The sequence below is a fragment of the Chanodichthys erythropterus genome, chromosome 10, assembly GCF_024489055.1.
Source record: "Chanodichthys erythropterus isolate Z2021 chromosome 10, ASM2448905v1, whole genome shotgun sequence".
NCBI lineage: Eukaryota > Metazoa > Chordata > Actinopteri > Cypriniformes > Xenocyprididae > Chanodichthys > Chanodichthys erythropterus.
This window is the reverse complement of record NC_090230.1, coordinates 18,105,001-18,122,153: the sequence shown is the minus strand read 5'-3', so window position 1 is coordinate 18,122,153 and position 17,153 is coordinate 18,105,001. Positions and strand designations below refer to the sequence as shown.

The following is a 17,153-nucleotide window of genomic DNA, read 5'->3' as shown; positions in this document are numbered from 1 at the left end:
AGAATGAAGCTCAAAACCCTTGTGGTCATTCCCTAAGCAGGAATAATTTCTCCTGAAGGCAAGCTTTGACACACATCATATGCAGCGAACATACGGAGTCTCCCCGATCCTTGCAGGTTGCGTCCAGCCAGACGTCTGAACTTTAGGAACACGATGGTGTTTTTACTGAATGGCAGGAGCGTAACACCTCCAGAGTTTTAGGAAGGAGGAGCAAAATTTTTCAGGCTTGACACAACTCTCCGTCGCCGGGCTGTGGCAATAAGGGGTATGTCCCTATTCCGTACTACTCCACAAGAAATGTAGTATGCACGTGCAGTACACTATTGTGCTGTATACAGTTTGGAATGGAATATTATAATATTCTATGTCGTAGTTAAGGTGCGGTCACAAAAGGTCCATTGTCTGTTGTCTGTAGTGCAGCAATGTATGTATGAAGTATGCCTACTGCTGCACAGAAGTGAACTCAATTCCAAGCAGCATTTTGTTGGTCAACGCGGTGAATTCGCATGACTTGAACCCCTTGCGAAATCGGCGCGATTGAAATGACTGGATTTCGACCGCGAATATTCCATGACAATGCTAAATGTGTTCGCACCTTAGTTATTAGTAAAATTTGTAATTTTTCTATTATGATTTTACAGCACCATAATTGTAGCATAAGTAGCCTACTTTTGTAAGTTTTGTTCATTGCTTAGTATGTTTTTTTTTTTTGAGCATTGGTTTGTCAAAGGCCCATTCACACTATATTTGTGTCCACACCAACGATTGATAAGGGTCTGCTTATTATAAGCTCATGCGCTGTTTCAAATTGTATACATGTTTTTGCTGTTCTAATTACATTTACATGGCTTTAACCAGCAGGTTTCCTCAGCATGCTGTTTCGAATCATAATCTTATTTAGTTGACAAAGTCAATATAGTGGAATAAAAACAACACCTATCTTCACTTGCAACTTCAATGGAAGCAAGACAATTGTCGAGACTAGCGGTGGATACCTGAGGTAATTTTATTCACTGTTTGCTAGCATGGCATAATGATCTCATCGTTAATACTTCTCACCATTTATTCCGAGGGTATGACGATTGTTCGGCATATCCATTTTCTTTAAAATGTCATCGAAAACCCCCTTGTCAAACCCCCCTTTCTGGACCTTGGCAAAGAACTTCTCCGCAATGCCGTCTGCCATTTTAAACGTGCAACCCCTAAATTAGAATTGATTCATTTGCCTAGAAAGCTAGTAAAGTATAAAACAAAGTACTATTAAAGTACTATTGTGACTACAATGGTTTAACCTTTATGTCATGAGGCGACGAGAATAGCCTACCTTTTGTGCACCAAAAAAAAAATAACGACTTTATTCAACAATGATGGGCAATTTCAAAACATTGCTTCATGAAGCTTCGAAGCTTTATGAATCTTTTGTTTCAAATCAGTGGTTCGGAGCGCGTATCAAACTGCCAAAGTCAAATGTTGTGTCCGAAATCACCCCCTATACCCTCATTCACTCCCTGTACCCTCATTCACAATTCCCTACATTATTTCACTAATATAGTCCACTTGAAGGAGTGAATGAAACGAGTGAGTGAATTCGGACACTGAGTGAGTCGGAAGGGCTGCCATTTTCGCATAGTTTGTGCTTGCTGTATTATAAATTGAAACGTGGCAAACTGGCAGTGCCAGTAGAATATTTATGTTGAACTCTGCCATGGAAACTAGCATACAAACTTTAATTAAACGATTTAATGATCAATTTAAAAAGGAATGTATACTATGTTGGACAAGCGCGGTTTGGAAAATGAATGGATGATTGAGTCAGCTGCGGGCGCCATCTCCTGGCGAGACGCGGGACCTCATTTAGCGCGCGACTCTCACCGTGCATTATGGGTATTCTCAAGCCGTTAAGCGTGCATCGGCAGTACACTCGTTATTGCGGTGCATTGTGGGATTGAATGAGTGCACTCAATATTGTCCACTATGGTTTCAGACACCACTACAAATGGCTGTCCCCTCAAATAGTGCCCTATTTAAGGGTATAGGGGGGATTTGAGACACAGCCAAATTGTTTTGAATTCACCCATCATATTGTTGAATAAAGTCGTTATTTTGTTTTTTTGGATCAATGGATGCCTCAGTGAGTCATTGGATTACATCAAAAATAATTTAGGTTTCGAAGATGAACGAAGGTCTTATGGGTGTGGAACGACATGAGGGTGAGTAATTAATGACAGAATTTTCATTTTTGGGTGAACCCTTTAAGGCTCGTTTACAGCAAGGAATATAATGATAACGATAAAAAAAAGTTCTAAATTTAAAAGAAGAGCAGGGTCCACACCGCACAGAGGAATGGCACAGAGGAACCTCTAGTGAACGATAAAAACATTGACAGCCAATCAGAATCTACCAGGCATTAAGCATTTAAAGCGGCAGATGACAGTATTAGGCTAACATACAGGTTTGGAACAACTTGAGCGTGAGTAAATGATGACAGAATTTTCATATTTGGGTGAACTATCCCTTTAAATATTTATTTACTTATTTATTTATTTAAAGTGGAAGTTATAGGCCTGTCTTTATATAGTTCTAATCTATAATTCCATAATTCATTATAATTCTTGATGTGAATTGGCCTTTATACTTGGAGGTTTAGACTGTTTCGAAGATCTGCCACTTAGATGTGTTACTGTGAAAACAGCTGGGCTATTTAGAGCCGGTGTCTTGTGAAATCATCAATGGTGTCATATTATACTTCCGACATTCAACTAAAGTAGCACTAACACACTATTTAGGTGCGCCAATGCCAAATGCTCACCCAGGACTTAAACTTGTCAAGTATTTTTTAATGCAACAGCGCAATGCTATATTTAGCAAACAGTGATGCATCACTTTAAGTTGGACTGGTATGACCATTGGTATGTACAGCCACAGCAGAACATTGTTACGAAATGTGAAGTTTAGGTGAAGTCTTTTCTAAACTGAGCACCAAAACATGATAATTGATGTGTACAGTTTGGATTTGTGAGCTTTAGACTTTGTACATGAAGCTATAATTCTTAAAGGGGATTTTTTTTTATTTAGACCCGTGATTCAACAGTTTTGCTCGACACCGCTCACTCTGTTTGTACTTCTGAGATATTTATGAGATGACTTTGACAATCTCAACCAAACATGAAACTCAGCTCTAATTCCTGGAGCAAGATTAGCCCAAGTATGAGTGAATTGTTATGTGTTAAAGCGGGTCTGCTGTGTGTGTGTGACTGAATGAAAAAGTGTTGTGAACTTTTCAACTGCCCTTTGGCAAAAGGATGCAGTGATTATAAATTTTCCTCACAGTTTATACATGCGTCATGAACCCACTCACATGCAAGCATGGAACACTCACACAGACACACGCTCCAAGATATCCAAATCCAATAGAGCCAGTTATTTTGAGTTTAGCTAGTTGTGGCCAAATAGGAATGGATTGCTTTTTCAAGAGGTATTACAATCCCCTGCACTGCAACCAGCAATTATACAACCAAACCAAAAAAAAAACCAAAAAAAAAACAAAGATCAGGCCATCAAACCTGAATATGATTGAAATTATTCAGAAAAAGCAAGATAAATAGGCTACCAGTAAAAGATAAAGCTACAGCAAGATAAACCTATATAAACACCAGTAAGCTGAACATAATTTATTTGGAATAGAAATCTTTTATAACATTATAAATGCCAGTTGTGATTTATTTAATGTCTGTTCTGAATAAAAGTATTAGTTATATATATATATTTATATATATATATAATATATATATATTGATATACTGGATGCAGCCCTTTTTAACAGAAAACTGTTAATAGCGCCATCACCTGATCAGATCTGATACCTACTTCACAGTGTGTGTGTTCATAAACACAGGTTCAAAAGAAAGTGTTGAAGTGTTGCTGTTTTTAGACACAGTCTGTCTTATGGAGTCAAATTAATGCCTTAAAGTTTTGCACAAAAATAAAGTTTTGCAAAGCACAAAAAAGAATTGAGCTATAAAAAAATGTTTTGCAAACAAAAATAAAGAATTGCAAAGGAAAATAAAATATTGAGCGGAAAAAAATAAGTTTTGCAAACAAAAATAATAAATTGCAAAATAAAATAAAGTAGTGCAAAAATAAAAATATAATCAATTACAAAAATCAATGACAGCTGTAATGCTATTTTATCTTTGCCACATAATTTTCATGCTCAAACCTACAAAATCATTTGTAACGCTCATTTTATTCTGCGTTTCAGTCAAGCGTGCGCTCACGATACCGGATTTCTTTTGCGCTGCACTGTTCTGTGCGGATCTCTTTATGGCACTGGTTTGACGTGGGGGTGGAGTCAAGAAACGGGAGTCAATAAAGTTTAACTTTATTTTTGTGCAAAACTTTAAGGCATTCATTTGACTCCATACCTTTCTCTCTCTGTAGTGTGACTGTTGATATTAAAAGTTGAGGAACAGTGTTGAAGTCTTTGACCTCCGCAGACCTCTCAGTGTAGCGGAAATGACTTTTCTCTGTGTAATCCCTCGCTTTCTCCTCCTTCTCTCCTTTCCTCCAAATCTGACTCAATCCATCTGCCCTCTCAGATGTAGCAGAACTGAAGCTAACACATTTCAGTCACATATTTTACATTTTCACAAAATGCCAGTCCATGATTTGAAACATACCATGTTTTGATTTTTCAGATATTGGACGAACAGGACAAAAATGTGGTCTTTTTTATATCCTAGCAACTGTGGTAAACATCTGTAGCTAATTCTAGTTAGTAATGTGTAAAGCTGTATATACATAGTGTAAGTTGCTCTAAAGTCTTTTCACACCACCAGCTTTTGTTTGGTGCTACATTGTTTTTTCTCATGGAAAAAGTGAAATTGCTGAATGGAATCTGGCCTGCAGCGTCCAGCTCTGTTTGTGTGTGTGTTGGTTCATATTCCTCAGGGGAGCCTGTTAAACTGCGTCTGGTCCTTGGCCAAATACTGCCTGTTAGAAACCAACAAGTCAGCTCACACACTTCCCCTCTCGCTGTTTTTTTCTTTTTCATTCAACTTTTATTTGACTTTTTTTAATCTTCTCTTCTTTAATTCTCATTATTACCTTTTATTCCTTTCCTAAATGTTTTACTGTTCTTCTCCTTTATGTTTACTTTACTTACTTACCAGATAGAAGGGAAAAACAAAAAGCCTGTGATACATTTTATCTAACATAAATTAGTTGTCATTTTTAATGTAATACATGTTATTTTATCATAATAATTATTTTTTTTCATAAAGCGACAGAAAGGTTGTTCATCGTATGTCAGATTTATGTCCATGCTAAACTCAGTCAAACTAAAATCAGTTAGAGTTAAGTAAATTAATTCAATTTAAAGGTACACTATGGTAAGCCTATTATAAATGTTTATATTTAGACCTGTCGCGATAGTTTTCACAGGAAATTGCATACATATGTCACTCGCCCTTCTCGTCATATCTGTAAATAGCAAAACGCTACTTTGATATGTGAATGGTGTGGGAGTGCACAGGTTAGAGTGAGAAAGATTGTCATGGTGCTCGCTAAATTTGAAACCTCTGGGGAATCACTTGTTTTAAAAAAATAAATAAAAATAAAAAACACAGAACAGAGGCAAGTCTTCTTGCAAAAAGACAGTGTGACAGTTGCCAGATCCGTGGTTTTCCTGTGGAATTGGGCTACTTTAACACTGTTGCTGCAGGTTGTTCTTTATGTCCGTGGGTTGAAGTAACCCCATAATACATGATATTTAGCCCCTGGAATGCGAATTTTAACAGGAGAACCCCGGCAAAAAGCGGATTTTACCCCCTAGAATGCGATTTAGTTACTTTTGAGTAGCATTGGGCGGGTTTTGTTGTGAAAACCTGGCAACCCTGGTGACAGAGCTTGTAATAAAACAAGAATCAACATCAGCTTGGCTTTTTGATGAGAACTGAGGGATTTGAAATGTTGACACAGAGATAAGTTTTTATTACTGAACAGATAAGGTATTTTTTTGAACAAATAAATTGCCATATGTGTCTCTCTAACAGAGTTAATGGTTGTTGTAGTGCTGTACTACCATTATTTTCAAGGAAGTATGTGTCTAATGCATATAGCTACAGTAAAATCTGCTATTCAGCTTGATATCACTCCATCTAAACTGTGTGTGTGTGTGTGTGTGTAATTGAATTATTTTACTTAACTCTAACAAATGAATAAGAAAATCAGTGAACAAAACTTTAAAACAATACAGCTGGTTTAATTATTCATACCCCAGTGCATGCTGGGAAGAGGGCAAATGAGGCTAAACCACAAGATTAAAAAAATCAGTGTACACCTTTTTGAACTAAAAAAAAAAAAAAAGAATTAATCCAATTCACTCACTACGCTTGATGGTTTGACTTAGTTTACATTGTTCTGAGTGAACAAAACAACTACTTACTTTTTTTTTTAATGTTAGGATCTTTAAAATATCTCAAATGTCTCCATTCCTGTTCTCATATTAATTTTCACTTTATCTTTCTGTTTGTGAACCCGTCTCACTCTCTCTGTTTGCCCATCTATCTGGATTCATTTTAATACATGTAGCTGTCTGACTGTAAACGTCTTCCCTCTGCTGTATTAATAGAAGAGCATGTGTAATGATAGAACCACCTGGCTAAAACACAGCAAACGGATCTAACACATTCACATACTCCCTCTCTCTCTCTCTCTCTCTCTCATTTTATCACACTTGCATGCTTCTCACATATTCTCCGCCTTATCTTCACAAACATATGCACACACTTTCCCACACAGCTAGTTACATCTCTGGAGAGTTTCCCCCATTCCTGTCCTCAGATCTAACACCTGATCCAAAGAATATCTCATATCAGAAGCACAGTCTTAATCTGCACATAAACGTTCCTATCTGACCTCACTTATAAATGATTATATATGCAATCTTAGATCTATGTGATTTGGAATTTGTAAAATGTGCCTGGAAAAAATTTAGAAATATATAAGGATATTTCCCTGCCTAATAATATAATGTTTTTTTAGCTTTGTAATTTTGTAAATATTTTGTAGTTTGCTATTTAAATGTATATATTATTTTATTAAGAACTCACTTTCTTACAGCACTGATTTCGGTTTCCCAGTAAAAAGGTTTGCAGCAGGTGTGTGTGTGTGTGTGTGTGTGTGTAGCAGCAGCAGAAGGACTTTACTGAGGCGTCAGAGAGCAGCTGTGTTTGTTCACACTCCTTCAGGGCATGTGAGAGTGGCGAGGCTGATTATCAATACAGCATTTTGTATGTGTGTGAGATCCCGCTAAATGACTGTACGCACTGTCCATGAGCACACAGCTGATGATGATGACATTGCCAGCAGTACAGCCCCCTCCCACCCCAGCCTGCGACCTCAGGGTTACCTTCGTTCCCACAGCCCCAATGTACACGTCCTCATCGCTTGCCATGGGAACCCACAGGCGTTATGGAAATCTCTAGCCCCTCCTGCTGCCTGTCAGTTGTGAAGAGTGAAAAGACCTCTTGAGTAAATATTTTATCTTCAGGTCAAAAATCAGTTTAGTTCCCTTCAATTGTGCTGCTGGTTCTCCTTTGATCAAAATTCATGTTTTTTTTTTATATATATATATATATATATATATATATATATATATATATATATATATATATATATATATATATATATATATATATAAAACGTAAAATAAAAAAATAAATAAATTAACGCACTTGCCCCGCCAGATATCAGATAATATCAGATTACGCACAGAAATTCCTGAATAGCTAAAACACAACTCTGTACAGGTCTCAGCAGGAAAAACACATGATATATATGAAACAGGTTTTACAGGGGTTGGACAATGAAACTGAAAAACTGGCCAATACAGTGTTGGAGGGTTCACGCCTGGTGGCCAATCTTCACTGTTGTTACATTCCACCAGTAAGAGCATGGTGTGAAGGTTGAATTAGCAGAGCAATAGCACAGCTGTACATAAAATATTGCAATCCACACAACATGATGGAACACATATCAGAATTTAAAAGAGGACAGATTGTTTGTGCACATCCTGCTGGCTCATCTGTGACCAGGAGAGCAAGTCTTTGTGGTGTATTGAAAGCTATGGTATCCAGGATAATGTTGGCCACCATGCAGGATGAACCATATCCAACAGGAGTAACTCAATGCAAGAGGAAGCTGTCTGAAAGGGATGTCCAGGTACTAAACCATATTGTAACCAAAAAACATAAATCCCCATCAGCCACATTATTATGTCCCATTTTATAATAAGTCTCTGGTGTCCCCAGAGTGTGTATCTGAAGTTTTAGGTCAAAATACCCCACAGATCATTTATAATAGCATGTTAAAATTGCCACTTTTTGGGTATGAACAAAAACGTGCCATTTTTGAGTGTGTCCCTTTAAATGCAAATGAGCTGTTGCTCCTGGCCCAGCAGGGGGTGGAGTTTCGAGGAACTCATGCTCTGGCAACAACAAAACAGGACAATCTTACTCACTGGAAATGGCAGAAAGGGCATTCATGTGCAATTTTTTAACTTGGAAACTATTGTTTATGATAATTCCAATAGTAACGCAAGGGCAGCATCAGTTCTAGGGTTGGGAATTGTAAAATTATCTGGTTCTGGCATGTTGGATGCAAGAACATTCTACAACTGATCTCTCAACCAAGCTTAAGTAGATTTGGATGTATACTTTGGGACGGCTGTCCTGCAGGAAAGTCCACTGATCATCAAGCTTCAGTCACCAAAGGCATCACCATCTTTGCCAAAATGGCTTGATACCTCAAATAATTCATGATGTCCTTTAAACAGTCAAGATTTCTACTTCCTGCAACAGCAAAGAACCCCTAACAGGATTGGAGCACCTCCATGTTTGACCATGCAGATGGTGTTCTTCTGCTCATAAGCAGATTTTTTTTAATTATTATTTAATATGAAGTTAAATAAAAATGAATTTTACAGTAATGATTACACAGGTTAAACACCTCAATTTAATTTAAAATGTATTAAATAAAAATATATATACTTGATATACTTGCTCAGTGAGTAATACATGCTCTTTTTATACTTGTGAGGCAGTTCTAAAGGTGCAGTGTGTAAATTTTAGCGGCATCTAGCGGTGAGATTGTGAATTGCAATATAGAGCAGCCGACACAGAACAAAAATGTCGTCGTCTGAGACAGCAGAGAGTAGCCAAGCAGGCAAACATGCTCTGTAGAGCAGTTTGTCCGTTTAGGGCTGCTGTAGAATCATGGCGGCGCAAAATAGCGATTTAACATGTAAGAGGAACCGCAGTGTATGTAGATATAAATAGCTCAAACATAACGGTTCATTATGTAAGGTCTTTATACACCACTGAAAACATAGTTATGTATATTTTATTGCATTTCTGTCAATAGATCCTCCCATATTTACGCATTTCATCTTTAAATGACATTATGTTTTCATAGAACATTAAACCTTCTAGGAAATGATTTCTCCCTCTTATGATTTTTCCAGAAATATTTAAAGAATAAATCAATTATGAAATCCGAAAAAATGGAATGTAAATACATTTAAAACCTTCTTCTGGCTAAAATAAATTTTAATTAATGAATTAAAAATATATATATGGCACCAGTTAGCAACCTTCCCCAATAAACATTTATGAAAAAATACCCATGCCTTGTGAACATGGTTCAACTTTTCAGTTAAAATGGAATTTTATGGAATTTCTATAAACATATCCCATTCCCAGCAGGTACGTGCGATAGTTTGGTTCAGGGTACAGCTCCTCTGACACGTACCATTTTGAGTTTTTGTCTATGACAACAGGCCGGTTCTGCATCACCGCTCCAGTGATGTAGTTCTGTCTGGGTGTGTCGGATGCCAATAGGAGGGTCATTAGGTTTTCCAGGTTTAAGTGAATTGTAGTGAAATGCGTTTGGTCACAGTGGGTGCTGCAGTGGCTGTTTTTTTTTTTGTCTATCTGTATTTTGATTATCAATGCCAGAATGACCACAAGCCATCATATGGTAGGGGCGTATCTGATTTACAACATCATTAAACCCAGTTTCAGGGGGCGTAGGAGGCTTGACAGAGAAATGGAAATGTAAAAGATGGCAGAAAATGTAAGCAGGAGAATGAGCTTTCTTTAAGGGTGCTTTCACACTTGGTTCGATTGCCTGGACCGAACCCGAGTTCGATTATTCCCCCCTCCCCCTGCGCCAACTGGACTGTGTTCACATTATATTATTTGTGTTCGACCCGCGGTTCGTTTGCGTCATCAAACCAGCAGCTGTTTACTACGTTGCTTAGTAACGATGACACAGGAGAAGGCGGCAAAATGCATAACGTTGCTCTCCTCACTTTTATATTTTTGTTTTTGAACCGTTGGTTTTGTTCATAACAGCTCTTGCTTCTATCTGCTGTGAATGTAGAATGCTTTTCAGAAAATGAGCAATGGTTTCACTAGATAAGACCCTTATTTCTCATCTGGGATTGTGTTGAACAATTTGAAGCTGCAGTGAAACTAATTTTGACCTTCAATCGTTGGTGCCCATTCAAGTCTACTATAAGGAGAATAATCCTGGAATGTTTTCATCAAAAACTTTAATTTTTTTTTTTTTTTCAACTGAAGAAAGAAAGACATGGACATCTTGGATGACATGGGGGTGAGTAAATTATCAGGAAAAGTTTATTTAAAAGTGAACTAATCCTTTAAGGCAGTCGCGAGCTCGTGGGCGGGGAAGTGCCAGATTTAAAGGGGCCGCATGCTAAATCAGTGCATATGTAATTATGGCTGAAAATAGGCAGTTAAAAAAATGAATTAAAAAAAAATCTATTGGATATTTTGAGCTAAAACTTCACAGACACATTCAGGGGACAACTTAGACTTATATTACATCTTGTTAAAACTAGTTCTAGGGCACCTTTAATGCAGAAATACCAGAAAGAAGCATAAAATTATCATGTGTATGAGTGTACTTACCTCTTTCTTGAGGTTTTTCTCACCATGGTTATTTCATGGACTTTCATATATTGTATCTGACTGTTCCTTATTTTATCTGGACCTGCAAGCAATTCCAAAGATCTTTTTTCCATTGTGTCCAGCTCATCTTGGGCATGTATCCCATTTCTGCAGTAAACTAAAGTTGTGAATGTAATTTATTTTATGTTGACTTTAATCCATCTCATCAATCAATCTATTTTATCCATCTCATGAACACTTGACAAACACGGAACACATTATTTACTTAAAACACTTATTTATATCTCAATTTGCACACATAATTGTACATACAGTTATCTATAATATATATTGTCTTTTGCTTTTTTTTGCACTTCATCTATCTTGTAAATTTGTATATTATTATTTTATTCTTTTTATCATGTGTCTTGTCTTGTCTCTGTTAATCTGTTGCACTGTGAAGCTTCTGTCACTAAAACAAATTCCTAGTATGTGTAAACAACATACCTGGCAATAAAGCTCTTTCTGATTCTGATTAAGATGGTAGGATTAACAGATGGTTTCTTGAGTTGGCTAGTTTCAGCAACAGTTCTGATTCCAGTCAATAGACTTATGGAGAGCAGCGTTTGCTTTAGTCGGGCTCAACAATGGTGACCAATAAAAAATAAAAAGATAAATAAAAAAACTAGTTGACTAATTTATGCTGCAATGCATGCTGGTAGCCATGCTGGCATGAAGCAGGTCACTATTGTTTCATATGCTGAATGTTGATGTCTGTGAGTGTATACATGACACTAAACATGTCTTAAACAGAAACATATCAATGGAAGCATTGTTTATACACTCACAACCATCAACATTCAGCATATGAAATGCAACAATGGTGTTAAAAATTATTTCTATTCACATTGGTTGAGTTTTATACTGCTCAGTAAAATTTTAATTCTTTAAGTCAGCACTTACAATAAAAAAAAGTTGTTTAAACCACTTTACTTTTTCATTTGTCATTTGTCTGTTATTGAAAGACATGTTGATCTGCTTTATCAATGCAGAAATGTTTTCTGAAAACACCTGCAATTACTTAAAAAAAAAAAAAAAATTAATAAAAGGCATGGGTCAAGAGCCCAACTAAAACAAGCTGTTTGCATAAGCAGGTGTTTGAATGATTGAAAGAATGTTTCAGGAACATCATACTAACCTTTAAATAACATTCTATTAACATTAAGGAAACTGGACATTTTATGTTCTTGGAACGTTACAAATCAATGTTCCTACAATGTAGAATTTTAAATCAAAATGAAGTTGAAAGAACGTTTAAGGAACATCATACCTTATACCTTAACTCCAACATAAAAAAAAAAAAAAATGGTCGTTTTCATGTTCCCAGAACCAACACTGAATATTTACAGAACGTTCCTATAACAAAATTCTGTTAGCTAGGTTCTCGGCTGCCTAGAAAATAAAAAAGTGTTTTCCCCAACTTGTCATGTATGAAAACGTTTCAGTTAAAACAATTGAAAGCTTCACATAATCAGTGCTCTATGGCCCATTCATTTAATTAATTACAAACATTTATAGTTCATAAACAGCTAAGGATTCAGTGACTGGATTTGCAGTAACTGCAGTAACAGTCACCAGCAGGGTGCAGCAGTTAAACACACATGATGACGTTTTCTGTATAAAAAAAAAATAAAAAATAAAAAAAAAAGTAAACCCATCTAAAGTCGCCTCCTTGTAAAAGTAGGCCTACCGACATTCTTCAAACACTGCAAATTACATTAAATTTCACACACACATGTCATAAGTTGTGTTCACTAACTGGGTGTGCAGGACGAATTCCTTTTGTAAATCATTTGTAAACCACACTGAAAGTATTTGTGCTGGTGTTTCACACATGAGGCCCATTTCATGTTGTTTTCTTAGCTCCATCAAGTGATCACAATAAATATTAGCCTATGTCTTTAGAAAAGGCATATGTTGAAGCAGTCTATTCTTCATATAGTGCTGGGGTGCGTTTCCCAAAAGCATAGTTGCTAACCTGTTAGCAACTTAGTTGGTTGGCAATGAGAAATTGTATTGCAACCAAAAAAAATTGCTAACTTAGTTAGCAACTATGGTTTTGGGAAACGCACCCTGGAGGAGTGAGTCCTAAAACTGGAAATATGTTTTTAAGCTTTTTACTTCCGGCTATTGTGTTAGGCTTGAAAAAAAAAACAATAAAAGTTGTTCATTTGTGAAGATTCCCTTGATAAACACAGTAAGAATCACAAACTTTTGTTGGCAACAGAGCTTACTTTCTGCAAAAATTCCAAAAGGCAATAGCAAAATTGCTTTGGCTTGAATTTTAGCAGCTGACATTGTAGCTGATACCTTGTATCCTAATTTGCATAATATACAGTATGCTAATGGGAATAGTGCATCACGAAATTTCATTTCCATGTAGGCCTATTCACTGAGTAGATAGTTTTATCCGAAACCACTTACAAATTAGCAAAATCACAAGCAATTAGTCGAAACCATTAGTGGCTTTTGTGCACTTCCCATATGTGCTTGTTCTCTTTTTTAAGTGTTTAAAATCACAACAAATTCAAGACCAAGATCACTGTTTAAGAATATGAAGTGAAATAAAAATGAATTTTACAGTAATGATTACACAGGTTAAACACCTCAACTTAATTTAAAAATTATTAAATAATAAAAAAAATTTTTTTACATGATCAGTGAGTACTAAATGCTCTTTTTAGACGGTGAGGTGGTTTTAAATGACATTATGTTTTCAGAGAACATTAAACCTTCTAGGAAAATGTGATTTCTCCCTCTTATGATTTTTCCAGAAATATTTAAAGAATAAATCAATTATGAAATCCATAAAACTATATAAATAAATAAATATAAAACCTTCTTCTGACTAACAGAAATTTTAAATAATGAATTAAAATGACAAAATATATATGAAACCAGTTAGAAACCTTCCCCAACAGACATTTATGAAAAATACCCATACCTTGTGAACACGGTTCAACTTTATACATACGGTATATTAATTCCATATAACTATATAGATTTTAACTTAAAATTTGTAACACATATGTTAGGTTGTGCATGTATGTTATAATATTGCAGAACCGTCAGGTCGGTTCAGAAAGAACATGCTTTTAGTGCACTGCGCTGCTTTTTAATTGTTTTTCTATGTAAACAAACTTTGTGGACTTTTGACATCTACGTCTCGTGCGTCAGCATTGTGTTTTTAAAACCCTGTTTCCCGTTAAAAAGTTCAACTTTAAAAACACATCTCAAGATGCTGCGTTCCTCTTCAAGAATGTGTTCTGTGCGAAATGTTCAACACCCCAACAGAACGTATCGCTAACAGGTTGTGAACATTTTTACAAAATGTTCTTAAATAGACATGTTTCTTTTCTTTGTAAACAGAAATCTGTGTTTCTCATTTTTGTTTGTGCTTCTGTACTTTTATGTGGGCCTCTTTATGTCCTTCCAGATGTCTATTAGCTGCTGTGGGGATCCCAGGATTGTCGTAATGACCTTGAAAAAATCCTCTCGTTTATATTGTCCCAGATAGGCTCTAAACTGTGAAGGGTTTGGGGGGGATGAGGGTGCAACGCCCAACTGTTTCAGACAAGTACCCACATATGCATCTTCTATGTTAAAGGCCTTTACAACCTTGGAAGCCTCAACTATTTTTTCTGGCAGGTCGTTGGAGAAAACATATCCCATTCCCAGCAGGTACGTGGGGTAGTTCGGTTCGGGGTACAGCTCCTCTGACACGTACCATTTTGAGTTTTGGTTTCTGACGACAGGCCGGTTCCACATCACCATTCCAGTGATGTAGTTCTGTCTGGGTGTGTTGGGTGCCAATAGGAGGGTCATCAGGTTTTCCAGGTTTAAGAACATGTCAGAATCAACTTTCATACTGAAAGTCGCTTGAGGGCAACGAGTGGCCAGCCAGTCCATGATCACCATCGTCTTTATGGTCAGGTTGAAGTACGAGTCCATAAAGTTGCTCTGCAGTAAGTCTCTGTGTTGTCGGCTCTCTTCCTCCAGCTGCTGTTGAGCTTTTTCAGAGTCGGATCCTCCAGTCAAACCCACCAAGAACAGAGTAATCACTGCTTTTCCCTGGACTGTGCTCTCATTCCCCCACGTGCTCCGGATGGCGTTACGAGCTGGTAACTGATTGGGCGCCACAGGGACCATCAAGACCAGGAACGGACTCTGCTTACATTTATCAGGTTCATCCAGGATGAAATGATAGTTGCTTGGATGAGCTATGTGATAATAAATTGCTGTACCTCTGTTTTGGATTTGTTGACCTGGTAAAGGTACTAATGTATCTTTTTGATTATGATCGGCCCAAATGCCATCAGTTACCTTATAATGAGTCTGATTCATGATTTTAGTAAACCATGTATGTGGGAAAAGTGTGTCCAAAGAGAAATCACAGGCGAAAGCAATGGCAGACACTAAGAATGTCAAGAAAAGCAGCAGAATAAACGTAGTTTTAATTGTTTGTGGACTTCTATCCTGAGCCAAACTGCAGAGAAAAAAAGAGAAACATATTTCAGTGTGAGACTCATTTTGACCTTTTTTTTATTTATTAAAATATAATTAACCACAAATATAACTGATTACATATCTTCAACGTCTACATGACAGGTTGTCATATGATATGAACAACCAGTTAGTAATGATAGTTTCATGAATTTTTTATAACACAGAACTTTTTGACACAGATGTAAAGATAGCTTGCAGTAAGTCTGATTCATAGAATTTATTAATTGAAGGATTCATGATTCAAATTGTATAGCATTTTCAAAGATTTATTTTAATAGTCGCCTTTGCTCATATTTACCAAGAGTGCCAATATTAGAGGAGAGAACTGCATTTATGCTTGCAGGTGATGTGTTTAATTTCCTGGTAAAGCCAACTTTTGACATTACACCTGCGGTAGAAATTCTGCTTATGTCTTGCCCCTTATGAATCACTTGGGAATAAGGTCTCTAGTGCTCCACTAACCTGCTGTGCAACACTAACCAGACAGACTCCTAACAATGCCTTCCAATATGCTATAATCACAGGTGGATGTCTTCCAAAAGAGTTCAACAGTTTTTATAGAATAAGTGTATCTATACAGACAACTGTCTAAGCGCTCTTGTTATAATCAGACAGCATCTAGATTTCTTTCCTCTTTTGGTTATATTCAAACACACATTGTCACACATTGGCCAAGTGTTGGGGACATTTAATTTTCAAAAGCATATAAATGTTAATTCAAATGTTAATCCTGCAACAAAATGGAATGTAAGTTATGTTTCATTAAAAATGAAAATTTCCTTCACACACCCTATTTGTTTTTGTCATAGATACACCTTTTTTAAATAAAACGTTGGCTCAACAAAAAAAAAATATATATATATATATATATATATATATATATATATGTTAACGTTTTCCACTAGAATTTTTAACTTAAGCCAATTAAGAGAATTACATTAATTCAAAGCAATATTTTGAGTTGATCCAACATGTTTTAAGTAAGGTGAAGATGCTTTTTTTGCCACAATAAAAACACATTTCTAACCGTGCGTTCACACCGCCGCCGGCGAGTGTGTCAACAGTCGCCTTGGCCGCCCTGCCAACAACGCTGTACTGTTCGTTCAAACCGCCGTCGACGTCAACCAATTGGAATGTAGAGGTCTTCGCTTGAGAGGCTTACGATTGACCCTCCCGTCGGCGGCGGTTTGAACAAACAGTACATGACAGGTCGCGTCAACCAATTGGAAGCCTCTCAAGCGAGGACCTCTACATTCCAATTGGTTGCCGCCGAACCGCGTCATAGCTCATTACCATAAATTTAACCTGGGCTGCGTTCAGCCCCGACAAAACGTTGCAAAACGTTTTTTAAACGGAAACGCTGGTGCATCAAACACCCCGTTCTGATGACACAAGAGTTGCAACTATGGCAGCTGAGAAGGACATTCTTTGTGTTCTTTCTGAAGAATTTTCGGAGCCTGATGAAGTTGGTATAAATAGGTGTTTAATACTGCAACATACGCTCGATGTTACAGTCCTTGCCGTTCAGAATAAAAGAGAACATCCCAATCCAGTGAAAGGATTTGTGGAAACTTCTAATTATTGTGATACAACACTTGCCTTGCATTTCAGGAT

At 36.8% G+C, this 17,153-nt stretch overlaps 1 protein-coding gene across 1 annotated transcript in view; it reads right to left on the bottom strand.

Moving 5' to 3' along the window:
- Positions 1-14,441: 14,441 nt before the first annotated feature.
- Positions 14,442-17,153, bottom strand: part of LOC137028150 (beta-1,3-galactosyltransferase 2-like) — a 19,023-nt gene continuing 16,311 nt past the window's right edge. The window contains exon 2 of the mRNA XM_067396910.1: positions 14,442-15,519. Within this exon, the coding sequence (XP_067253011.1) occupies positions 14,442-15,519 (1,078 nt within the window). The remainder of the gene's footprint in view (positions 15,520-17,153) is intronic.